This window comes from Dendrobates tinctorius, unplaced genomic scaffold (assembly GCF_039654945.1).
Source record: "Dendrobates tinctorius isolate UK_male_01 unplaced genomic scaffold, ASM3965494v1 ptg000265l, whole genome shotgun sequence".
In the NCBI taxonomy this organism is placed as follows: domain Eukaryota; kingdom Metazoa; phylum Chordata; class Amphibia; order Anura; family Dendrobatidae; genus Dendrobates; species Dendrobates tinctorius.
Window position 1 is genome coordinate 16,440,950 of NW_027361932.1, and position 26,684 is coordinate 16,467,633.

General features: G+C 43.4%; 2 protein-coding genes across 2 annotated transcripts in view; one reads left to right on the forward strand and one right to left on the reverse strand.

The window, feature by feature from the left end:
• Positions 1-784: 784 nt before the first annotated feature.
• On the forward strand, positions 785-22,180 carry SMARCB1 (SWI/SNF related BAF chromatin remodeling complex subunit B1). The gene is made up of 9 exons (XM_073559165.1): positions 785-960; positions 2,647-2,767; positions 3,604-3,733; positions 4,684-4,821; positions 7,281-7,408; positions 11,557-11,723; positions 12,107-12,297; positions 19,256-19,387; positions 21,702-22,180. Exons 1-9 carry the CDS (start codon positions 871-873, stop codon positions 21,739-21,741), a joined length of 1,137 nt encoding a protein of 378 aa, XP_073415266.1. The 5' UTR covers positions 785-870; the 3' UTR covers positions 21,742-22,180.
• A 1,175-nt stretch (positions 22,181-23,355) lies between these two features.
• DERL3 (derlin 3) overlaps positions 23,356-26,684 on the reverse strand; it is a 33,709-nt gene continuing 30,380 nt past the window's right edge. The window contains exons 5-7 of the mRNA XM_073559166.1: positions 24,281-24,476; positions 24,099-24,189; positions 23,356-23,518 (exon numbers count right to left, since the gene is read on the reverse strand). Of these exons, the coding sequence (XP_073415267.1) occupies positions 23,416-23,518; positions 24,099-24,189; positions 24,281-24,476 (390 nt within the window). The 3' untranslated portion in view covers positions 23,356-23,415. The remainder of the gene's footprint in view (positions 23,519-24,098; positions 24,190-24,280; positions 24,477-26,684) is intronic.

Sequence of the window (26,684 nt, forward strand, 5' to 3'; positions counted from 1 at the left end):
GTACCCCATTGGTTTTCTGCCGGGGGACATTCCAGATTGTTTCTGAAGGTATGAGACAGTCCCCGAAAATTCTGGGCTTAGGCTATGTGCACACGTTGTGGTTTCCGCAGCGGTGTACAGTACCATGTTAGCCTATGAAAAACAAAAACCGCTGTGCAGATGCTGGGGATTTTTCCGCGGATTACAATCCGCAGCATGTCAATTATTTGTGCGGATTCCGCAGCGGTTTCACACCTTATCATTATGAGGTGTGAAACCGCAGGCTAATCCGCAGATAGGGTTTACCTGCGGATTTCACAAAATCCGCAGTGCAATCCGCAACATGTGCACACAGCCTTACGATGGAAAGTATGGAGGTCGCCACACTGTCCCGATGCCCTGTCCAGCTGGACGTGGACTGGTCAGCCACTTCCCACCGGCCCGTGTGGCCAGGTCGGCCATGCATGGGAGCAATATTATGGCTTTAGTATTCAGAAACAGCCAGTATACCTCTTCTATGCTGCAGAATATATATTGCACTGCACACATTTAAAGCTATAACGTTTCTGAAATATTTGCAGTAGTTTGGACACAAGTATTCATGAAAAAGCAGTAAACTATACTGAGAAATGAAGCTTCGTTACAGCGAACCTCACAACCTGTGTTATGCGCATGCGCGAGAAACATACCGCCGCTACCGAATCTAAATGATCCTGTGTATGTGAAGCGAGGCTGCTCCATTACGCATGCGCATTGTCAACTTATTGTTTTCCGTATAGCCGTCCATTAGTTTTGCGCATGCCCAATGGCAGCTATTCCTACGCATCCTCATTGCTAGATTATTGTACTGCGCATGCTCGGAGAGCCGGGCCCGGCGCAGGAGACAGCAAAATGATCATGGCGCTGAGTAAAACATTTGGCCAAAAGCCGGTGAAATTTCAGCTGGAAGAAGATGGAGACTTTTACATGATCGGCTCCGAGGTATCAGATTAAAATGATCGGGTCAGACCCTTAAAATACCGCGAAACTAAGCGGCTCAGAGCCGGGGCTCAGACAAAGGAGCAAGGAGGGGAGTGCAGACAGTGCGAACATGTGGATGTCCCGGGGTTACCTGACCCCCCCAGTGATGTGCATCCGGGAGATGCCAGGGATCTGGGGGAGGTGAGGGACTGGCGCCCCAATAATTATATATATGTGGGGGGATTTACCTCCCCGATACTTGTATCCAGGGGGGGGGGGGATTTACCTCCCCGATACTTGTATGTGAGGGGGGATTCACCTTGTATGGGGGGGATTTACCTCCCCGGTACTTGTATCTGGGGGGGGGATTTACCTCCCCGGTACTTGTATCTGGGGGGGGGATTTACCTCCCCGGTACTTGTATCTGGGGGGGGGATTTACCTCCCCGGTACTTGTATCTGGGGGGGGGATTTACCTCCCCGGTACTTGTATCTGGGGGGGGGATTTTCCTCCCCGATACTTGTATCTGGGGGGGGGGATTTTCCTCCCCGATACTTGTATCTGGGGGGGGGATTTACCTCCCCGATACTTGTATCTGGGGGGGGGGGATTTACCTCCCCGATACTTGTATCTGGGGGGGGGGATTTACCTCCCCGATACTTGTATCTGGGGGGGGGGATTTACCTCCCCGATACTTGTATCTGGGGGGGGGGATTTACCTCCCCGATACTTGTATCTGGGGGGGGGGATTTACCTCCCCGATACTTGTATCTGGGGGGGGGGATTTACCTCCCCGATACCTGTATGCGGGGGGGGGGGGGATTTACCTCCCCGATACTTGTATCTGGGGGGGGGGATTTACCTCCCCGATACTTGTATCTGGGGGGGGGGATTTACCTCCCCGATACTTGTATCTGGGGGGGGGGATTTACCTCCCCGATACTTGTATCTGGGGGGGGGGATTTACCTCCCCGATACTTGTATCTGGGGGGGGGATTTACCTCCCCGATACCTGTATGCGGGGGGGGGGGGGATTTACCTCCCCGATACCTGTATGCGGGGGGGGGGGGGATTTACCTCTCCGATACTTGTATGCGGGGGGGGGGATTTACCTCTCCGATACTTGTATGCGGGGGGGGGGGGGGATTTACCTCTCCGATACTTGTATGCGGGGGGGGGGGGGGATTTACCTCTCCGATACTTGTATGCGGGGGGGGGGGGGGGATTTACCTCTCCGATACTTGTATGCGGGGGGGGGGGGGGATTTACCTCTCCGATACTTGTATGCGGGGGGGGGGGGGGATTTACCTCTCCGATACTTGTATGCGGGGGGGGGGGGGGATTTACCTCTCCGATACTTGTATGCGGGGGGGGGGGGGGATTTACCTCTCCGATACTTGTATGCGGGGGGGGGGGGGTTACCTCTCCGATACTTGTATGCGGGGGGGGGGGTTTACCTCTCCGATACTTGTATGCGGGGGGGGGGGTGTTTACCTCTCCGATACTTGTATGCGGGGGGGGGGGGATTTACCTCTCCGATACTTGTATGCGGGGGGGGGGATTTACCTCTCCGATACTTGTATGCGGGGGGGGGGGATTTACCTCCCCAATACCTGTATGCGGCGGGGGGGGGGGGATTTACCTCCCTGATACTTTTGTACGGTCACCAGTGATGAATATTTAGGTTTTATGGTTGTTTGGTTCCAGGTGGGGAATTTTCTGCGCATGTTTAGAGGTTCACTATACAAGAGGTACCCCTCTCTGTGGAGACGCCTGGCCACGGTAGAAGAAAGGAAGAAGATTGTCGCCTCTTCACATGGGAAGAAATGTAGGTGCTCCTTCCATGATGTTCCTCGTGCTGTACATGAGTGTGCACCATGTGTTTGCTATTCAGGCAGGCTACAGATCGTGCCCAGCCCTCTAATTCTGGTCTGTCATGCTTGTCCAGGGTGCTGATGTGGGGGGACCACATTGTTCCCTTGTCCCTGCAGGTATAGCTTCACGTCTTCTCTGTGTTGTGCAGGAGACCTGATCTTATACTGCAGCACCTAATTATACTTTTCAATCATTTCCCAATAAGTATTTGTGCTGGTCTCTTACTCTCCCCTCTTCTTAGTGAGGTAGAATGAAGAGCTCGTCCATACGGACCTGGAGACGCTGCTCTCTCCCCCGGTTATACATGTTTAGGGGTTGTTGGCCATACAAATGATTGTATTTAGATGGGTTTTCCTATCTAAGAAGAAAGTCTACAGTCACTCTGAGACTCCCTGTGCGAGGGGGTCAGGGTGTTCTTATAACCCCCATATAGATGAGATTTGTGTATTTGGCCACTTGCCGATTATTCTCTCGGCATATCTGAATAGAAGAGAATTAAGAGAAGCATGAGAACAAATCTGCAAATTGCACATATGAGGTCAAGTCATTGTCCGCACGGGAAATCGTAATTGTGGCCATCGCATGCTGTCATGACTGCAGACGTATAACACCATTAGTTGCAGTCATCCAGTCTTGCAAGCCAATAAATGTGTCAATGAATTCACAGAAAACGACAACTAATTTGCATTCATCAGTGTTAAGGCAGCGGTGGCGTCCGCGCCTGACATTTCCAGTCTTTCCAGTGAGTCTGATGTAACTTGTTCTGTACTTTTCCCCTTTCCTCTGTAGATCACGGGTACACGACATTAGCTACTAGTGTCACTCTACTGAGAGCTTCAGAAGTCGAAGAGATCCTAGATGGGAACGATGAAAAATACAAAGCTGTTTCTATCAGCACCGAGCCTCCGACATATCTCAGGTAAGCCTGGTTCTAGCGTTGGTGCATTTAGTAAAGTCTAGTGTTACCACCAATATAGTCACGACTACAGTACAGAATATTAGGGTTCATATTGGTCCTGGACTAGAGGTGAGCGAATTTGTTTGGATTTTGGCCCCGAATCTGATTTTGACACATTCGGACCATATTTGAACACTATTTGTGCCGAATGTTTGTCTTATGATCGGTTCTGAACATATTCGGTAATTTCTACTCCCATTGACTCTAATGACGTTCGGCTGTGTTCGACTAATATTGCAAAAACAATATTCGCTGCCGATCGTATTCGGAACTGAATCCGAACAATTTCACTCCTCTCTATCCTGGACCACGATCTTCTAAGGATCTGGACTTGGGTCAACATAGAATTCTGTGCTGAACTGAGAAGCCTAGGTGTGGACCTCAAGTGCCGTCATGTCTGGGGCTGGTTGGCGTTCGGAAGATATTTTGGTAATGGAGACAAGAGCTATCGTGCCCTTTTCTGTTCATTTGGCATAATTGGTAAATGCTCATGTTTCAGCATACGCTGTTTGCCTACCATAAGTATATGTAGAATTATGGCATCTTTAGTGCTTGCACTGTCCGGCAGTTTTTGAGCAGTGTTTCATGAATGCGGTTTAGGCTCTGTTCACATTTGTCAGATTTTCTTTGTGCTTTGTGTCAAATTTGCAATGAAGAATAGTAATGCTGTTCTGCATACCACACAAAACCCCAACAGCCCCCCTTGTAAGTAAATTGGGTTGGTTGGACACCATTTGTACCGGCAGAAACTTGTAGCTTCCATTATAAATGGCCTGGGTGTGATTAGATCCTAAAACGCCTTTATATATTTACCTGCACGTTTCGTACTAAATCTGGATACAGCAATATCTTGCTTTTTATCTTGTCTTCCTATTATTTTTGGACTTAGAGCTTTTGTATTTCTATTTCAGGGAACAAAAAGCGAAAAGAAACAGCCAGTGGGTCCCAACACTGCCGAACAGCTCTCACCACTTGGATGCTGTGCCCTGTTCTACTACTATTAATCGAAACCGCTTAGGCCGGGACAAGAAGAGAACCTTCCCGTTGTGGTAAGATGTGTTTTGTATCACTGTGTATCTGTCCTCCCATGTAGGATGCCCCCGATAGTGCAGGTGGAGATACATGTCAGAAAGGTAAGCTGGACTCTAGCTTTGTACGTCATATGTCGGAAAGGGGTTAAACATAATCAGAGGTGATAAATGAGAGATTCTGTGCCGCTCAGCAATTATCTTCCCATTAGTTTTATTTTGCAACTAGCTGAAGAGCCCGGCGCTGCCCGGGCATAGTAACTAACTGTGCTGTGGTTAGTTATAGCAAATTATAATTATCCTCCATCCCATAGTCCCGTGCCCATATACCCATCATACATATCCACGATCCCATAGGCCAGTGCCCATATACCCATCATACATATCCGCCATCCCATAGTCCCATGCCCACATACCCATCATACATATTCTCCATCCCATAGTCGAGTGCCCATATACCCATCATACATATCCTCCATCCCATAGTCCTGTGCCCATATACCTATCACACATCCTCCATCCCATAGTCCAGTGCCCATATACCCATCACACATCCTCCATCCCATAGTCAACCATTATGACATCATAATGAGCGGCGGGGCTTGATACACACACTTTTTCCCCATTATGTAGATGGGGGCAAAATTGTTTGGTGATTTGGAACGCGCGGGGTAAAAATTTCGCCTCACAACATAGCCTAGGACACTCTCGGGGTCCAGACGTGTGACTGTGCCAAATTTTGTGGCTGTAGCTGCGACGGTGCGGATGCCTATCCCGGACACACACACACTCACACTCACACTTGAGCTTTATATATTAGACTAGCTGAAGAGCCCGGCGCTGCCCGGGCATAGTAACGAACTGTGGTTAGTTATAACAAATTATAATTATCCTCCATCCCATAGTCCCGTGCCCATATACCCATCATACATATTCTCCATCCCATAGTCGAGTGCCCATATACCCATCATACATATCCTTCATCCCATAGTCGAGTGCCCATATACCCATCATACATATCCTTCATCCCATAGTCGAGTGCCCATATACCCATCATACATATCCTTCATCCCATAGTCCCGTGCCCATATACCCATCATACATATCCTCCATCCCATAGTCCCATGCCCATATACCCATCATACATATTCTCCATCCCATAGTCCCATGCCCATATACCCATCATACATATTCTCCATCCCATAGTCCCATGCCCATATACCCATCATACATATTCTCCATCCCATAGTCCCATGCCCATATACCCATCATACATATTTGCCATCCCATAGTCCCATGCCCATATACCCATCACACATCCTTCATCTCATAGTCCCGTGCCCATATACCCATCATACATATCCTCCATCCCATAGTCCCGTGCCCATATACCCATCATACATATCCGCCATCCCATAGTCCCGTGCCCATATACCCATCACACATCCTCCATCCCATAGTCCCGTGCCCATATACCCATCACACATCCTCCATCCCATAGTCCCGTGCCCATATACCCATCATACATATCCACCATCCCATAGTCCCGTGCCCATATACCCATCATACATATCCACCATCCCATAGTCCCGTGCCCATATACCCATCATACATATCCGCCATCCCATAGTCCCGTGCCCATATACCCATCACATCCTCCAACCCATAGTCCCGTGCCCATATACCCATCATACATATCCACCATCCCATAGTCCCATGCCCATATACCCGTCATACATATCCTCCATCCCATAGTCCAGTGCCCATATACCCATCACACATCCTCCATCCCAAAGTCAACCATTATGACATCATAATGAGCGGCGGGGCTTGCAACCTATGATTACATCAGCGTCACCATGGCAACCATTATGACATCATAATGAGGGGCGGGGCTTGATATACACTTTTTCCCCATTATGTAGATAGGGGCAAAATTGTTTGGTGAATTGGAACGCGTGGGGTTAAAATTTCGCCTCACAACATAGCTTAGGACACTCTCAGGGTCCAGACGTGTGACACTGCCAAATTTTGTGGCTGTAGCTGCGACGGTGCGGATGCCAATTCTGTACATATTGCAAAAAAAGGGGGAGACAAAAAAGCGCAATAGGGTCTTATCCACGTTACAAAAGACAGTATATCATGAAATATGCTCACCTGGTTAGGATGAGATAAGAGCGTGTAGGTAGCGGCTGCTGCAGATCCACAGGTCTTCAGTGACCAAAGAAATGATGAATCCAAAGGGAGTTTGTAGCTATATTTTATTGAATAAAACCACTGCAATCATACAGCATTCTCCTGGAATTTGTCTAAAGCGGCAGCGCGGAATATAGCTACAAACTCCCTTTGGATTCATCAATTCTGTACATACACATACCCACATTGAGCTTTATATATTAGATAAAGTCTTGTTCAGTTGATTGACAGTATTACATAGTGAGACATTTCATGTTTGTTTTTTTCCCCCCTTTAATTCATAGTTTTGATGATCACGATCCAGCAGTGATTCACGAGAACGCTTCCCAGCCAGAGGTGCTAGTCCCTATCCGCCTGGACATGGAGATCGATGGGCAGAAGTTGCGTGATGCGTTTACATGGAACATGAATGGTACTTTTGACTTCAAATTGAATTTGTTGTTTTTTGTGATCAGTGATTTGTAAAGTGCCATGCTGGTAGGAAAACTTTGCACGGTTTTGTAATTTCACCACTGACATGCAATGAATGATCTTAAAAGAAATGTGCATTATTAGTCTGCACAAATTCCTCATTCCTCAGCTAGTGGTACTTAGTGGTGGTGAGATTAGATACATGCACCAGTCACTAGAGCCATTAGGCTCCTATTAACATTCCTCGATTTCATTTAGGAGTAATACTGCTTAAAGGAAATCTGTCATCATACTTTTGCCACCTAATCTGAGAGTAGCATAATTTAAAGGCAGAGACCTTGATCCAGTGATTTACCAGTTATTGGGCTGCTTGTTGTAGTTTTCATACAAATAATCTCTTCCTGAAAAGAACTCACTAGTTATGTAGGTTGAAAAAATAAAAACCCAGGTCCATCAAGTTCATCCTTTCTCCACCAATTGTACATTTTGTCACTAAACTAATGTTATGTGTACCAAGGAAATCTTCCAGCCCTTTTTTTAAAAGTTGTTTTAGTGTCTGCCATTACTACCTCTTGTGGTCGGGCATTCCAGTCTGACCGCTCTAACTGTAAGAACCCTTTCCTATTTAGCTGCAGGAATCGCTTTTTTTCCTGAAATGAGCGCCCCCTAGTTCTCAGTACGGTCTTTGGGAGGAATAAGTCATGTGTCAGTGTTTTGTACTGGCCACATATATATTTATACATGTAAATGAGATCTAATCTGAGGCATCTTTTTTTTCTAAGCTTAACAAACCCAACTTTTCCAACCTCTCCTCATATGAGAGGCCTTCCATCCCTTGTAATAATCTAGTTGCCTTTCGTTGAACTTATTCTAACTTCTGAATATCCTTTTAAAATGTGGATCCCAAAACTGGATCCCGTATTCTAGATGTAGACTCACCAGTGATTTATAATGGTGTAATAATATGTTGGGATCACATGATGTTTCTCTCCGTTTTTATACATCGTAAAATCTTGTTTGCTTTTGCGGCTGCTGCTTGACATTGAGTACTACTGCTCAGCTTACTTGTAACCAGAACACCCAAGTCCTTCTCCTGTTCTGTAGTCCCGAGTACACCACATTCCAAATTATTATGCAAATTATATTTTTCTCTGATTTTCCAAAATGGTCAGTGCAAATGACAGTCTAATAAAAGTCATCACCCGTTAGAGTATACATCAGATTTTATTGAAGAAACCTCCCAATGATCACAATATAATCTCTAAAATGAATAAAAACTCATATTGCACTGTTCCAAATTATTAGGCACAGTAGAATTTCTAAACATTTGATATGTTTTAAAGAACTGAAAATGCTCATTTGTGGAATTTGCAGCATTAGGAGGTCACATTCACTGAACAGAAAGGATATTTTGGAGTTAAATAGCTTAACAGGCCAAGTTACATGTTAACATAGGAACCCTTCTTTGATATCACCTTCACAATTCTTGCATCCATTGAAATTGTGAGTTTTTGGAGAGTTTCTGCTTGTATTTCTTTGCATGAAGTCAGAATAGCCTCCCAGAGCTGCTGTTTTGATGTGAACTGCCTCCCACCTCATAGATCTTTTCCTTGATGATACTCCAAAGGTTCTCTATAGGGTTGAGGTCAGGGGAAGATGGTGGCCACACTATGAGTTTATCTCCTTTTATGCCTATAGCAGCCAATGACTCAGAGGTATTCTTTGCAGCATGAGATGGTGCATTGTCATGCATGAAGAGGATTTTGCTCCTCAAGGCACGTTTCTGCTTTTTATACCATGGAAGAAAGTTGTCAGTCAGAAACTCTATATACTTTGCAGAGGTCATTTTCACACTTTCAAGAACCTTAAAGGGCCCTACCAGCTGATTCCCCATGATTCCGGCCCAAAAAGATGACTTTTCCACCTCCTTGCTGATGTCACAGCCTTGTTGGGACATGGTGGCCATCCACCAACCATCCACTACTCCATCCATCTGGACCATCCATGGTTGCTCGACACTCATCAGTAAACAAGACTGTTTGAAAATAAGTCTTCATGTATGTCTGGGCCCACTGCAACCATTTCTGCTTGTGAACACTGTTTAGGGGTGGCCGGAATAGTAGGTTTATGCACCACAGCAAGCCTTTGAAGTATCCTACACCTTGAGGTTCGAGGGACTCCAGAGGCACCAGCAGCTTTAAATATCTGTTTGTTGGTTTGTAATGGCTTTTTAGCAGCTGGTCTTAATCCGATGAATTTGCCTGGCAGAAACCTTCCTCATTCTACCTTTATTAGCACAAACACGCCTGTGCTCAGAATCAGCCACAACTCTCTTAATAGTACGATGATCACGCTTAACTTTTTGGGAAATATTTAATGTTTTCATCCCTTGACCAAGGCATTGCACTATTTGATGCTTTTCGGCAGCAGAGAGATCCTTTTTCTGTCCTATATTCCTTGAAACCTGTGCCCTGCTTCATAATGTGGAACATCCTTCTTAAGTAGTTTTTCTTTAATTGGGCTTACCTGGTAAACTAATTATCACAGGTTTCTGAGATTGTTTTCAGTGATCAACCATGAGTTTATTTGAAAAACAAAAAATTACATCTTTGACACTTTCCAATTTGCATAATAATTTGGAACGCAGTGTATACTCCCATTTAATGTATATGTATATGCAGCAATAGGATTACTCCGTCCTAGGTGCATTACTCTACATTAAATCTCATTTGCCAAGTGTTTACCCATTCCGTCATCTTATTCAAATCGTTTTGCAACATTGTAATTTCAAGGTCAGATTTTAATATCCTACATAGTTTGGTGTCGTCAGTAAAGACTGACACTGTACTATCAATCCCATCCACTAGGTCATTAATAAAGAGGTTAAAACGAATCGGTCCCTCTGTTCCCCACTGCTGACTATATCCCATTTAGAGAATGTACCATTTATGACAACTCTTTGTTTCCTATCATTTAGCCGATTCCTTACCCATCTGCATATCGTTTTCCCCAGTCCTTGCCTGTATCTTTAGTATAAGGCTATGTGGAACGGTATCAAATGCCTTTGCGAAGTCCAGATAAATCACATCATCCGCATTACCTCCACGCAGATTTGCACTCAATTCCTCATAGAAACCCAACATGTTAGTTAGACACGACTTATTCTTCATGAATCCATGCTAGTTGTCAGTTACTATATTATTCTCTGCAATGTATTTCTGAAGGTCATCTCCTATAATGCCCTCAAAAACTTTGCACACTACTGATGTCAGGCTTACCGGACAGTAGTCCCCAGGATCCACCTTCTTACCTTTCTTAAATATTGGTACCACCTCAGCCATCCTCCAATCCTGTGGCACCACCCCTGTTACAAGAGTCTAAGAATATGAGAATCAGTGGTCTGTCTATTATTGAGCTCAATTCCCTTAGTATCCGTGGATGAATGCCATCTGGGCCAGGGGATTTGTCAATGTTTAAATTGCTCAGACGTAGATGCACTTCTTTTTGTGTTAAACTAAGTTATATCAGGTTGTGATTTTTTATTTTTGCCTTGTTTGAATGATCCCTGTAACAGACTGTTCATTGGTGAACACAGATGAAAAGCTGTTTAGTATCTCAGCCTTTTCTTTATCCTCTGTGATTATTTTGTTATTGTCATCTTTTAAGTGGCCGATATCAACCATCTATTTTTTTTTTTTTTCTTTTTGGCATTGATGGACTTGTTTTCTCATGCCATGTTGTCCTGCTCTGTATCAACTTGCCCCACCACTGACTGCCAGCTTTCTGCCTATTCCCAATGTACACAGCTGTTAAAGAGAACCTGTCACCACATCATTCTGTTCTCAGAGTAAGTGGCAAAAACATGGTGACAAATTCCCTTTAAAGAAGTTTTCAAGGCCTTTTTGTAACCAGGCACAACTCCATAATTCTATTTGTGGTTGTGCCTGCACAACCCCTGGCCACTTCAGTCCAGTCACACCCCCGTAAATGTGATATTCGTAGCCTGTATGAAAGATAGGCCATTAATATTGTAGTCTTAGGAAAGTACTTTACAAACGTTAAATTAGTAGAGGTTATGAGATTTATCCTGTGAAGTTATGTTTTGGGTTATTTAGGGATTGACATTTTTTTTCCCCCTTTCATCTACAGAGAAGTTAATGACCCCGGAAATGTTTGCGGAGATTCTCTGTGACGACCTAGACCTCAACCCTCTTGCCTTTGTCCCAGCTATTGCGTCAGCTATCCGCCAGCAGATAGAGTCTTATCCTACTGACAGCATTCTGGAGGACCAGTCTGACCAGAGAGTCATCATTAAGGTACTGAGAAAGTGATTAGTCTTCATGACCTCGTAACAATTGCTTATGTGCATTTTTCGGCTGACTCCATTGCATGTCGTCGAAGTGTGCTGCATGGTTTTCTTTTAGTGTAGTCATATGCCTGCCAGTTGTTTGCCTTTTTTTCAGACCGTTTGATAATCTGTGGACATTTTGTGCAGTTTTCACAGCTGATTTCATACCTGGATGATGTTTTTGCATGGCTCTTCTGGAATCCGAGTATTTTCCTAATATCATAAAAGGCTGGCCGTGTGTTTTCCGAATCTGCATAATGTCTCTGTGTCGAGACTATTGCTGTGTCGGTGAATGAAAGATAGCGGCCTCACTTTGTGGTTTGCTGTTTTTCTCCTTGTGCTCTTCCTCAGCTAAATATCCACGTTGGGAACATTTCCTTGGTTGACCAGTTTGAGTGGGATATGTCCGAAAAGGAGAACTCCCCAGAGAAGTTTGCACTGAAGTTATGTTCCGAGCTTGGTTTGGGTGGCGAGTTCGTTACCACTATTGCATACAGCATCCGTGGGCAGCTCAGCTGGCATCAGAAGACTTATGCATTCAGGTAGGATATGAATTGGGCACAAATGCAGAAGCGAATGGTAAGAAAGGAAAGTTTTATTATCTTTTTAATTCACTTACATGAAATATGCAAAGAAGACAGCACCTTTTTCTCATAAACATAATCTTACTTATAGGGATTACCCCACAATCCGTATCATCTATCTACACTATGCGTGATAAATGTCATAGAATCATAGAATCGTAGAGTTGGAAGGAACCTCCTGGGCCATCTGGTCCAACCCCCTGCTCAAAGCAGGATTCGCTAAATCATCCCAGTCAGATGTCTGTCCAGCCTCTGTTTGAAGACTTCCATTGAAGGAGAACTCACCACTTCTCGTGGCAGCCTGTTCCACTCATTGATCACTCTAACTGTCAAAAAGTTTTTTCTAATATCTAATCTGTGTCTCCTCCCATTCAGTTTCATCCCATTGCTTCTAGTCTTTCCTTGTGCAAATGAGAATAAAGTTGATCCTTCTACAATGTGACAGCCCTTTAGATATTTGTAGACAGCTATTAAGTCTCCTCTCAGTCTTCTCTTTTGCAAACTAAACATTCCCAATTCCTGCAACCTTTCCTCATAAGACAGGGTTTGCAGACCGGTCACCATTCTGGTCGCTCTTTTCTGAACTTGCTCCAGTTTGTTGATGTCTTTTTTAAAATGTGGTGCCCAAAACTGGACACAATATTCCAGATGAGGTCTGACCAAAGAGGAGTAGAGGGAAATAATGACTTCACGTGATCTAGACTGTATGCTTCTGTTAATACATCCTAGAATTGCATTTGCCTTTTTTGCTGCTGCATCACACTGTTGACTCATATTCAGTCTGTGATCTATTAGTATACCCAAGTCTTTTTCACATGTGCTGTCACTTAGCCCTATTCCTCCCATTCTATATATGCTTTTTTCATTTTTATTGCCCAGATGTAGTACTTTGCATTTCTCCCTGTTAAAAACCATTCTGTTAGTTGCTGCCCACTTCTCCAGTTTATTTAAATCTTTTTGAATCCTCTCTCTCTCTTCTCTAGTATTAGCTATCCCTCCTAGCTTTGTGTCATCAGCAAATTTAATCAGTTTACCCTCAATTCCTTCATCTAAATCGTTGATAAAGATGTTGAACAATACAGGGCCCAGGACAGAGCCCTGTGGTACCCCACTTGAGACATTCTTCCAACTGGATGTGCAGCCATTTACGACCACTCTTTGGGTCCGATCACTAAGCCAGTTATGAATCCACCTAACAGTTGCCTTGTCCATTCCAATCACTAGAATGGAGGTCTCGAGCATCCCGTTCCTCATGACTCCACATTAGTAGTGTTGAGCAACTTGAATAGCAGTGGTGGTCTCGTACGTTAAAGGCAATCTGTCACCCCATTTTTTGCCTATAAGCTGCGGCCACCGCCATCAGTGGTTTATCTACAGCATTCTGTAATGCTGTGGGTAAGCCCCCGATGTAACCTGAAAGAAGAAAAACGAGTTAGATTATACTCATCCAGGGGCGGTCCTGGGTCCAGTGCGATGGGTGTCGCGGTCCGGTCCAGCACCTCCCATCTTCTAGAGATGACGTGCTCTTCTTTGCTTCCCATCGCGGCTCCGGTTATCATTGTTGCTACTTGGCACTGGGGTCCTGGGTTGAAACATCTGCAAGGAGTTTGTACGTTCTCTTCTTGTTTGCTTGGGTTTCCTCCAGGTTCTCTGGCTTTCTTCCACAGGGAATTTAGATTGTGAGCCCCAATGGGGACAGTGATGCTGATGTCTGTAAAGCGCTGTAGAATTATTGGTACTACAGGGGTTGGACAAAATAATGGAAACATCAACAAAAGTTAAATATGGTGTAGGTCCACCTTTTGCGGCGATTACAGCCTCAATTCTCCGAGGTATGGATTCATACAAGGTGTAAATTGTTTCCAAAGGAATTGTAGCCCATTCTTCAGTTAAAACACCCTCCAGTTCTTTGAGCGACGATGGCGGCGGAAATCGGCGTCTAACTTGAATCTCTAAAATCGGCCATAAATGCTCAATAATGTTGAGGTCTGGGGATTGTGGGGGCCAGATGAGATGCTCAACTTCATTACAATGTTCCTTGTGCCATGCTTTAACGATTCTAGCTGTATGAATTGGTGCATTATCATCCTGAAAGATGGCGTTCCCCTCCGGGAACAGTGCTTGAACCATAGGATGCACTTGGTCGCCCAAAATGCCTAAATAATCTCTGCTGTTAATTCTTCCATGAAGGGATATCATTGGCCCAGCGGATCTCCACGAAATAGCACCCCAGATCATCACAGAACCTCCGCCATGTTCTACGGTTGGGAGAAGGCAGTCTGGATGGAATGTTTCTTTCTGCTGTCTCCAAATGTACACTCGACCGGAGGTGGGAAATAGGGTAAACGATGATTCGTCTGAGAATATCACATGTTTCCACTGCTCGAGGGACCAATTCTGGAGGTTTCTACACGACTAAACGCTTGGAAACGTTTGTCATTGAGAGCAGCGGTTTTCGAACTGCAGCTCTTCTGTGGAATCCAGATGTATGCAGCTCCCAAAGAACAGTTTTCGTGGGTTCTGTAGGTGTTCATTGAGCTCAGCAGTGATTTTCGGAGCCGTGGTCTTTTGATCCTCTCTCACAATTCGCTTTAGAGTCCGACGGTCTCTCTCAGTCAACTTCAACTTTTGGCTGGACCTGTGGTTTGCTGCGGACGTTTTTCCTTCAAACGCAGTCATTACTTTGGAGACAGTACCTCTTGACACGCCAAGCATTCGGGCACTTTCTGTTGCACAAGCTCCTGCCATAAGAGCACCAACAATTTGGCCTCTTTGAAAATCCGAGAGGTCTGCCATTGGTATCAGGTTCTCATCAGTGTTCTTACAATTCTGCAAAACAGTTAATTTACATACACATATCACAAATAATCAACTACAAAACATTACCATATGTCACGGTTTGCATGTTTATAACATGTTCGAAGATTATGATGCCAAAACGTTAGGTGTTTCCATTATTTTGTCCAACCCCTGTATATAAGTTATATGGTTAAATGATTATGGTTATATGGTTAAAGTAACAAAATAAAATTGAGTGTTTTTGGGATCACCGAAACAGCCAAGCGCTGTACAAGTCTAGTAGACCTTGATTGTAGCGGCACCAGAAATGATCAGCTGCTGCCCCAAACTCTTGGTCACTGTGGTTGCGCAGGCCTACAAGCAGTTTATACATTTTTCACCTATCCTACGGCATAACCCCTTGTGGTACGGTTGCTAAACCGTAATAATTTACTATTGCATTGACAAGGAAGGTGCAGGGGTCCTGCATTGATTTTGCCTTTTTAAGTGTTTCAATTAGACATGGCATTAGGAATCTCAATAATAGTGCCTCAAGTCGTGATTTTTGCAGAGTAGCTATTCACCAAACAAGTAGCCAAACGGCGGCCATTTAGTTCCGCACGTTTGGTGTGAAGCTAGGTTTAGGATTCTGCGCTAAAACTCATAAAGCTTGAGGCAAAGCCATGAGTGCGGCAGACAGTCTTTTGCTGATCATGCAGAATGTGTATATTTTTGCAGTGTCCTTTCAGCACCAGCGATATGTTTGCAGATAATGCAGTGCTTGTGGTCAGCCCATGTGTTTTATGGTTTGCATATTCTGTAGATGGGAAACAATGTTTTTCATGTCACTGTCAACTAGGAATGTACATCAACAAGCTTATTTTTTCACTAAGCTCCACAAAAAACAGCTCTCTTGGGTCCTTTACCAGATGAAATTAGTAATAAAATATAACCCTTTAATGACAGGGTGATTTCCCATTCATCCAATAGCTAATAACTTTTTTTTTTTTTTTTTAAATGGCAATGAGCACTTTTTGAGGGAGAAGTTGTAGCTTTGAATTACACTATTGATTTTTACCATGTTGTGCATTGGAAAAAGGTGAAAATTCCACATGAAATGGGCGAAAAAATACAATGCAATTTTGCCATAGTTTTGTCGTTACAGCATTCGCTGAGCAGTAAAATCCCAAGGTGACCTGATTCTTCAGGTGTGTACAATTGCTGACATGCCAACTTTTATGAGACACTTTATATTTTAGCAGTTAAGAAAATTCAATACTTTGCAAAAAAAAAAAAAAAAATGCTTTGTGTCAATGTCATTCAAGACACTTTTTAAATATGAACCAAATACACAAGGTTTTTCCCATATGAGATAATGCCAGTAAGCCCTCACATACAGCATTCTAATATGCTGTGTATATGCCCCGGATCCGGCCTGCAGGACAAGTAAAACACCTATTATACTTGCATACCGGGTGGTACGTGCAGATGGGCGTTGCTTCTTTTTCTTCAGCGCCTCTTCTCTTCTTACGATCGCCGTCCTCCTGCACTGCTTCGTGTGGTTGACGCATCCTTCGTCATCCAATGCCCAGCATCGCGCTCCTACGCAGGCGTACTTCTCTGGTCCCTGTCGAGGGCAGAGCAAAGTGCTGCAATGCATAGGTGCAGGAAAAAGCCGAAGAGCGCTGGCGCATAAACACTTAAGTACTTTGCTCCGCCCTCGACATGGCAGAGTGATGTACGTCTGCGCAGGAGCGCGATGTGCAATACTATGTGTATGATGTAGGATACGAAGCAGTGGAGGAAGAAGGTGATCACAAGAATAGAGGAGGCGCTAAAGCAAGACCAGCAACACCCATTGGCCCCGACCGCTCGGTAGGCAAGTATAATAAAACTTTGTCTAGTGGTCTGGATATTTTAAAAAAATACCGGTATTTAACAATCTCAGGTCGTGTTGCCTACTAGCACCCACCTAGATCCAGCAGCAGAAGTGACTGGAGTGGAGTCCAGCAACAGGTGGAGATCTTAAATTCCCACTTCCCATCTTAGCGTAAACCACGGAACAACTCATGCTGGATCCAAGTGGCTGCAGGGTAGGAGAGTATGACCGTGTGACTGAGATTGTGTTTGTTTTTATTTTAACACATGGAGTCTTCTGGAAAAGTAAATTTATGTCTGGCTGACCACTTCAACATATACCGTATATACTCGCGTATAAGCCGAGATTTTCAGCCCATTTCTTTGGGCTGAAAGTCCCACTCTCGGCTTATACACGAGTTATATACACCAGGGGGTCGGCGGAGGAGCGGGGGTGTCAGATCATACATTTCCCCCCCCCCCCCCCCCGCTTCTCTCACCCTCTCGGGCTTCTTCCTTCAGCGGTCACGTACCGTATGCATATATTTATGACTTTAATGAGCGGTACCACGTGACCGCTGAAGGAAGGAGCCTGAGACCGTGGGAGAAGCGGGGCTGCAGAGACCGTGCCAGGAGGGGGTAAGTATATGCAATATTCACCTGTCTCTGGTCCACCGCTGCACGACGCTCTGTCCTCCACGTCCTCTGGCTGTGATGTGATGTCATTTCAGAGGGCACAGTGACGCAGTTGCCGCACCCTCTGCTGTCTGAACGTCACTGACAGAGGACCCGGAAGACAGAGCGGCAGCAGTGGACCGGGGACAGGTGAATATTTGAGGTGCCGGGGCCCTGACAACGACACCTGGCCCCCATAGCGCATCAGTGTCCCCGCCTGCTTAGGACACCGGAACCTGGCCCCCAGCGACAAGAGGTGAGTGTAATTATTTTTTTTTTCATTTGCAGCAGGAGCATCTTATGGGGCAGCATATGGGGGCATAATCTATGGAGCATCGTATGGGGACATAATCTATGGAGCATCTTATGGGGCTTCTTATGGGGGCATAATCTATGGGGCATTTTATGGGGGCATAATCTGGAGCAGCATATGGGGCATATTCTATGGAGCATCTTATGGGGCATAATCTATTAAGCATTTTATGGAGCATCTTATGGGGGCATAATCTAGGGCACATTTTATGGAGCATCTTATGGGGGCATAATCTATGGAGCATCTTATGGGGCCATTATTAACCTTTGTGCAGCGTTATATGGGGTGTATTTTGTATTGAACATCTTATGGGGCCATCATGAACTGTATGAAGCATTATATGGGGCTCCTGATTCAATATGGATATTCAAAAACATTTAACCTACTGATGTCTCAATTAATTTTACTTTTATTGGTATCTATTTTTATTTTTGAAATTTACCAGTAGCTGCTGCATTTTCCACCCTAGGCTTATACGCGAGTCAATAAGTTTTCCCATTTTATTGTGGCAAAATTAGGGGGGTCGGCTTATACACGAGTATATACAGTATTTACACTGCATTATTTTTTCCGAGTAATTATCGAAATACGTGTTTCCCGATAATCATGTAGTAAGAACAACCTGTCGATCACCCAATCCCAGTTCATAGTGTGAAATGAATTTTTGACTGGCTTAAAGCTCATCGTTCTCGGCAGCACATTGTTCTGTGTAAATATGTGTTGCTGAGAACGATGACAGTCAGTGTACACAGAACGATCCATTGCTGATCGTTCTGTGTGTTATTCCAGCGTAAAGGGACTATAAACCAACCGCTGGTGGCAAATGTGTGGCCGATCACCAGTCATTTAACTTCACGGATCGGCTGGTCTAAACCTGGCCCTAATTTGAAGTCGTTTCCTTATTTTTTTAATATATTATGCTCTGTAAATAACAGTTGGCAATAAAGCATTGCTTTTCTATGTAAATCAGTGTGCAATAGGAGGAAAGAAATGTTACACCCAACTAGGTAGCTGTGGCCGTCATTTTGTGAAGTTTGATCTGATTTTATACCTGCGTACAGTAATGTTGGGTTTTTGCAGGGCCATATATGAGAAGCACGTTCTACCTATTTCCCTATAGATTGTAAGCTTGTGAGCAGGGCCCTCACTCCTCCCGTAACTGCTAAAATGCGTTACATTGTATTGTTTTTATTGACTTCATATGTCCATACTTAATTGTAAAGCGTTGCGGAAAATGTCGGCGCTATAATAAATAAAATTTTGTCTCCTAACATTTTAACATTCTTATTTCAGTGAAAACCCCTTGCCAACAGTGGAGATCGCAATTCGAAATACAGGTGATGCAGATCAATGGTGTCCTCTTCTGGAGACCCTTACAGACGCAGAAATGGAAAAGAAGATCCGTGACCAGGACAGGAACACCAGGTGCCACCGTCGTTTCATACGCTTTTCCTTCCGGGCTTCTCGCCGGGGTAGAATATAGACAACAATGTGGCACTTCCTCGGAGCGTCCACAAGGAAGACTTTTCAGCTTTTGCGCACCAGCCTATGAAGTGATGTGTGTCTATCCGTGTCTGTGCTGTCGTGCTTCAGCCAGTGGAGCTGCTCTTTTAATCATTATCGCACTTTGCAAGTGACGTGTTGGTATTTCATATGACTTTAGCTGGTGGGATTGGACATTTCTCCCAGTGCTCGCCTTTAGCTTAGTAGCACCATCTGTGCCCAATTCCCCTTAGAAAAGCGATTCTGTTTAACCCCTAAACATGGTACTCGGCCCCGAGGCTTAATGCACTTAGAATTGATTTCCACCTTCAAGCATCTTTGTCTCACATTGAGATAGTCAGTCGCCCACTTGCCTCATAATTTTTTACATTTTTTTTCCCCCTTTATCAGAACCTACAATATATGGGATATTGCTGGTTCCTGTAGCGAGAGCACCTCGGAGTGCCCACAGCAGAATCCTTCATGTTCTCTTGTATCTGTTGATCAGGCTTTAGTATTCTTTAGCATCGATGGATTATACTTAAAACTGGTGCCAAAAAATCTGCTTGTGAAATGTCGTTATAGATATAGCTTTGCTGCTTGAAACGCTTAACCATAATCCTTTAACTTTTGCCAGTCCATGTAGCATATATGTCTACTGGTGCATGCTGGGTTACTGGAACATGAATCGCCACTGGTTATATTATGGTGGTGATTTTATGAAGTACTTATGTGCAGTATTAAGACTTGTATTTTTACTTTCTGTGTATCGTAGTGTAGTGACAGTATTAACGTTGTTTTTTTTTTTTTTTTTTTTTTTTTATTTCTGGAAGGTGAGGCGCTATGTTTCAGATTAAATGGCTCACGCTGGTTGGAGAGCCTCTTTGGGCATAGGTCGGAATTTTATTACGGTACACATGGATGGATTTTTCTGAGGTTGAGTCCCCTGATTTTTCTTTTTGAGGTTGATCATGCTTAAAGAGCTGTGATTGAGGGAATTCATAGCAGAAATCTGCATGGCTACGCATTGCAGTGCCCTTCTTGTAGTTCATCGGCTTACGGACAGTAATATCTGTGGTACAACCTGGAATGACATGGTTAAGCTACTTTCTGGTTTTAGTACCCTCTAGCACCTTTAAGCCCCTAATTTTAGCTTTTAGTTTACTAATTGAGGACATCTGGATGATGTTAATATCGTTTCCCACCCCGGTGCTTGTAAGCACAAGTCTTTTGGTTCCATATCGGTGTTTTTGTGCAATGCATTCTTATATAAGCTAGAACACGTGCCTTTATAGAGAGTGCGTCTGGTTGATTGCCACCATAATTGTGGCTGTAACATCAGTTGGGTAGGACAAGCTCTATGGAAATATGACAGAGAAGCCTGTGAATGTACTAACACTTAATGTACTAACACTTCAGTCGCTACATTAATGCCTTACCTGCCCCGGGCAATGAGAGCTATCAGTTTGGCACTTTTATCTAGTAGAACTAAGAGAAACTAATTTTAGGGTCTACTTTGCCCTCTATTGTTGTATAGATTTTTTGCATCCATGTGAAAATATGTTCCAGATAGACTTGTTTTGTTTTACTTTTTTCTTTTAATTTTAGCTATCAGCACATATTGTAATTTGCCATAGCGGTAAAATACGCAGCCATATCAGAGTCAATGGGACTGACTCAACTTTGGCAAAAGCTGACATTTATATAAATATTAGAACGGATTTATCGAACAAAAGGCTTATTTTCCGACCTTGATGTATACAGTCAGCAGATATCATTTTTCACATAGTTTCTCCAGTTAGGCTGAGCGCATACAGACATGTAATTCCCCATCAACTTGATCTAAACCAGAATGACCTTATGAGCTTGAAACATTTGGCCACAGGCATGTAGACGTGTACACAACGGGCTCTGCAGTTAGCATTTCACATTTTGAAATAATGCCATCGTATTATTTTATGCCCAGCTCTTGCCCCGTTTTTTTTTTTCTCTTTTTGTTATGGTCCGAATCTTGGCAACAAAAGCTCTTTAGCAGATGAAGGATCATTTCAGGATGTAGGATTTGGTTTTAGGTTTATTTGAAAGAGCATATCTGGAAGGGTATTAGAAGCAGTTGCGCTAGAGGATGATTTTCAAGTGGCCAGTGTGAAACTAAAATCCCCCGTGAACATTACCTGATCCTCTGCCTTAGTGTTAAGAATACACCTACAACCTCCTTAACATTTATCTTGCCCCTCTTCTCTTTTCCTCCCTATAGGCGTATGAGACGTCTTGCCAACACTGCACCGGCCTGGTAAACAGTCCCCTCCCGACGAATCTCGCGGTTCTCATCCTGGAGATGGAACCTCGCCCCATAAATAAACAAAAAGCCATTAAAAAAAAGAGAGAAATGTAAAAAAAAAAAAAAAAAAAATAAGACTAAAGAGCTGTGGAAGAGGGAGGGTCACCTTAGCACCTCTTGAGCCCAAATCAGAAGGTGCAGGGAACCCACACATTCCACTTTCAAAGCAGCTGGATGCTGCCTAGTTTGACTCCCTCAGCCTTTTCCTTCCATGTACAGAGTGTGAAGCTTTAGTGCTACCTGACTACCGGAAGACCTGAGACAGATGTCCCAAGCCCTCCTTTATACCTGTGTACGTGATATGTAAAGCTATTTTGTGTTCTATTTTTAATTTGTATAGGTGCATCACGCACTTGTAGAGAACTTTTTAAATAAACATAATGCTAAATATTTTGCATTGAGGGTTTTGCCTTTTTTTTTATTGTCTCCCCACCTCCCCTGCCTATTTATGTTCCATGTGGGCAAGTTTGCTCTGGATAAAGTCTGAAGTTTGTTCATATCATCTGTGCCTCATCCAATTATTACAGGATCAATGTTCGGCTAAGAATATGGTGTATTTTGTCTGCCAATAAATATTATTTTGGAAAGACCATTTCAGAAAAAAAGTAATAGCTGATCCTACGTGTCCATAAAAGGAGAGCTCCCATCAAAACATTTATCCTCTTAATATATTGCAGCCATCATATGTCACTGTGTACTTACAATTGCTCCTTTTGCCTTTCTACCCAGTGATTCTTCTCTTTCCCTTTAGGTCAATGACATGACGTTAATAAAAAAAAACTGAATACGTGAGTTCTTTGAAACAGGAAGTCTCTTTTCCCTGCATGAGTCATCACTACAAAAGCCCTTTTTCAATGGGGAGTAGCTGCTATGCTGGGTCATTACTTGAAGATGGGGATAACTCATGCAGTGATAAGAGACTTCCTGTTTCTACACAGAGAAGAGAAAAGAGAATTAAGAAGCCCTCCTCCCATCAAATTTTGTATCCTCTTAATATATTGCAGTCATCATATTGTATAGCACTGTGTTCCTACAATTGCTCATTTTGCCTTTCTACCAGCTAACTCTTCTGTTTTCCATTATATCTATGACAGCTATATTAGTCTGTGATTGTTAGTTTGTTTACTGTAAGTGATATCTGTAATTTGTATGTAACCCCCTTCTCATGTACAGCACCAGGGAATCAATGGTGCTATATAAATACTAATAATAATCACGTGATTAAAAACTGACTAGCTGAATCCTAAGCTCTATGTAGAATCAGGAGGTCAATTTTCCCTGTATAAGCCATAATTAACTGCATAAGTTCCTGGCAGGGGGAGGAGGAGTATCTGGCTGGATCAGGAGTTGGAGAGGGGGATGATTTTTGCAGGGACAAGACTTCCTGTTTCTACATGGAGCAGAGAAAAGTGAAGAATTTATTGGGCAGAAAGTCAAAATGAGCAATTGTGAGTATACAGTGCTATATAATATGATGAATGCAATATATTAAGGTGATAAAAACTTTGATGGGAGTAGGGCTTCTTTAAAACTGATTCACAGTACTGCCTAACTCAAATGCACAAGCCCATAGTTTAGAAAAATTGTTTATTTTAAGATATGTAGGAAATTTGGGTTTAATACTGTTACTTTAGTCAACATGAGGCGGCTGCCCATTGACCCATTGGTTCACAATATCTTCTGGTAAAGGGTTGTAATTGGGGTCGACGTGAGGCTCATCAAGTATCTGTTTCCTGCGGAAGACACACAGACAAAGCAGTTCATGGTAATACCCTGAAAAGTTCCTGATGGTAGTAAATGATTCTTTCACTAGGTAATGTTAGTACCTCCCTTAAGAAATCCTGCACAATTATTATGACGTCTTTTGTAACATGCACTTACTGAACAACTCCTTATTTCCATCCCACATATTGTTTTTATATGATGGAAAACCAAGTTCAAGATATTCTGATCTAAATGGGTTCTTTACATTTGTAATGATTAAAGAGTAGAGATATTTATGAAAAAGACAAAAAATAAGCAATACTTATGAATCAAATCCTCCCCACCACCACTGCTCCAGTTTCTGCAGGAGCAGAAGTGATGTGATTGCCCAACCACCAGTTACTTCACCCTGCAGCCAATCTGCTGCCTCAGTGGGCTCGTGATGAGTGGTCTGGACGCCATCACTTTTTTTTTTTTTTTTTTTAAGGATCACTTCCCTATGGTAACACTGAAAGGGTTTTTTCCTGCTTGTTTCTATTATTTCATGAAGTTCCTATTAACCCAACTCTCACCAACATAGAATATAAGACCCATCATTTTCATACTTACAGAATTTCCGGAGTAACTAAGAGTTTCTTTCCTCCTGGTTGGTTTGGGTAAACATCCTCAAGAAAGTAATAAATGTGCCCAGCTGCAATGCCTGAAACAGAAGAAAAACATTTTACGTACAGCCTAAAATAGGGCCACCTCTGAAAAAAAAAAAAAGAGGACTTGGAGGCCATATATCTTACCTAGTGCATCCACAATGATGGAATTGCCAACTAGTAGGGACAAAACCAGGAGTATCCAGGGCATGTAAGGTGCCTGGACTGTAAGAATGCCAAGAATATTGATATGAACAGAAGGATTTCTGCGGCACCAAATGTATAGCAGCATTAGAGTAAAAGCCTGGCCCATGAAGTAGAGATTGACAAAAAGACCAAACACCTGTTTCTTGTTTAGGACAGGACTGGAAAATTTAGATCTATTTCAATAAAGAAATCACTAGCTGCTGAACTAATGTACATTTATTTTTATAGCTACAGTATTGATACTTAAAGAAAACGTAAAGGTTCAAGAGGACCTAAACGCTCCTGAGAAATCAATGGCCACATGAACCCGTATAGTCAAAAGAAGCCTAAAAAGACTGCATGATGAGTATTCTCTGACCTACAGAATGCTATACAGAAGGATCATTTATAAGAGCGCTTATCCCACTGCAAACATTTATTATCCACAGGATAGGTGAGAAACATGATCGTGGGGGTTCCCGACCACATGTTCTAGAGGCATTTGAATAGAGTCAGTATTAGTCTTTTAGCACGGAGTGACTGCTGCACAAGAGGGGCCTGTGACTCTCCTGGCAATGCTGGGAGGTAAAGAGTTTTTCAGGCCCACCTGTTAAGCGGTCACAGATTACTGTCCAGGCTGATGGGAGTCTTGCAAATACCTTTTAATGGCCACAGTTTATTGGCACTGAGAAATAAGGTTATAGTGCCTCCCTGGGGTCTCGGCTACTGGTGGTAGGTGAGACCCCAGAGAACATGATTCAGTGTTGCAATCACTGTTATTCCCAGAATAACGACAACCCAAAAAAAAAAAAAATCAGATTTCCCATTTAATTTCTCCTCTGATATGATCTAGCACATCAGAGGAGAGAGAAATGCGGTCCCCCGAACCACCTGGTATCTCCGGTGTCCCTGGACCCCCCTCCTGCATCCCCCAGTCGGCGTTGTCTTCCAGGAAGAAAATGACAGGCGCATGCGCAGTGCACAAACCAAGATCGGCAACAATAGGAAATTTTTCCTATTGGTTCATTTTGATCACTGTGATAGGGTCTATCACAGTGATCAAAATAAAAAAAAAAAAGTAAATCAAACCCCCTTTATCACCCCCTTAGGTAAAAAATATTTTTTTTAAAAAAAACCATTTCGTTAGGATTTGTGCTAGGGTTAGAGCTAGGGTTAGGGTTGGGCTAGGGTTTGGATTGGGGCTAGGATTAGGGTTGGAGTTAAGTTTGTGTTAGGGTTAGGGTTGGGATTAGGATTAGAGTTGTGTTGGGGGTTAGAATTGGGGGCATTCCAATATTTAGGCACATCTGGGGGTCTCCAAACATGACTTGGCGCCCACCAGGGCTGTGGAGTTGGAGTCGGTATAAAATGAACCGACTCCTAAAATATATAATAAATTGGGTACAGTAATTCAATGCAGAATGTGCAGAATATTTTTTCATAGGAGTTTGGGAAAGTTATGAAATGTCCTATAAATGACTGTTCTATTCCTGATCTAAGGCTACATTCACACACAGCGTTTTTCAGCTGCAAAAGCCAATCAGCTTTTTAAAAAAACTGCATCACCTGAAAGGTTTTTGAGCTCAAAGATAATGTTTTCAATAGCAAAAGCAGATTAGAAATCTGCTCTATGTATCCATTTATCCATATCTGTCTATCCATATCGTATCTGTACCAAAAAGAATGAAAGCCGGGTAGCACACAGACTAACACTCCTTTTTTAGCACCAGTCAGGTACACCTCATAGCTGCCCAAAAGGACACCCAGGACAGGCATTGCTCGTCTTCAGTAACACATCAACATCAATTGATAGTTGGAATAAATAGACTGCATTCATCACCACCACCACATCTTAAGGTGCAGGCTTTATTTTCAAGTGTAGCGGTGTGCAGTATGAGCTTCTGCAGCAGCTGAGGTGTGCAGTATGAGGTTCTGCGGAACAGTATGAGGTTCTGCCTCCCCCCCCCCCCCCCCTAGGTTTGATCCTGGCTACGCCCATGGTGTGAATGTAGCCTGAGGATCTAGGCTTTGTCTTAGCTGAGATAAGTCATAGTGTTAGAATATATATATATATATATATATATATATATACACAGTACAGACCAAAAGTTTGGACACACCTCATTCAGAGAGTTTTCTTTATTTTCATTACTATGAAAATTGTAGATTCACTCTGAAGTCATCAAAACTATGAATTAACACATGTGGAATTATATAATTAAAAAAGTGTGAAACAACTGAAAATACTGTATGGCTTATATTCTAGGTTCTTCAAAGTAACCACCTTTTGCTTGATTACTGCTTTGCACACTCTTGGCATTCTCTTGATGAGCTTCAAGAGGTAGTCACCGGAAATGACTACCTA

Coding starts and splice junctions, on each gene's coding strand:
- SMARCB1 (XM_073559165.1), top strand. CDS start 871: ATGATCATGGCGCTGAGTAAAACATTTGGCCAAAAGCCGGTGAAATTT. Junction 7,409..11,556: donor GTTTACATGGAACATGAATG/GTACTTTTGACT, acceptor TTTCATCTACAG/AGAAGTTAATGACCCCGGAA. Junction 12,298..19,255: donor CAGAAGACTTATGCATTCAG/GTAGGATATGAA, acceptor TTCTTATTTCAG/TGAAAACCCCTTGCCAACAG.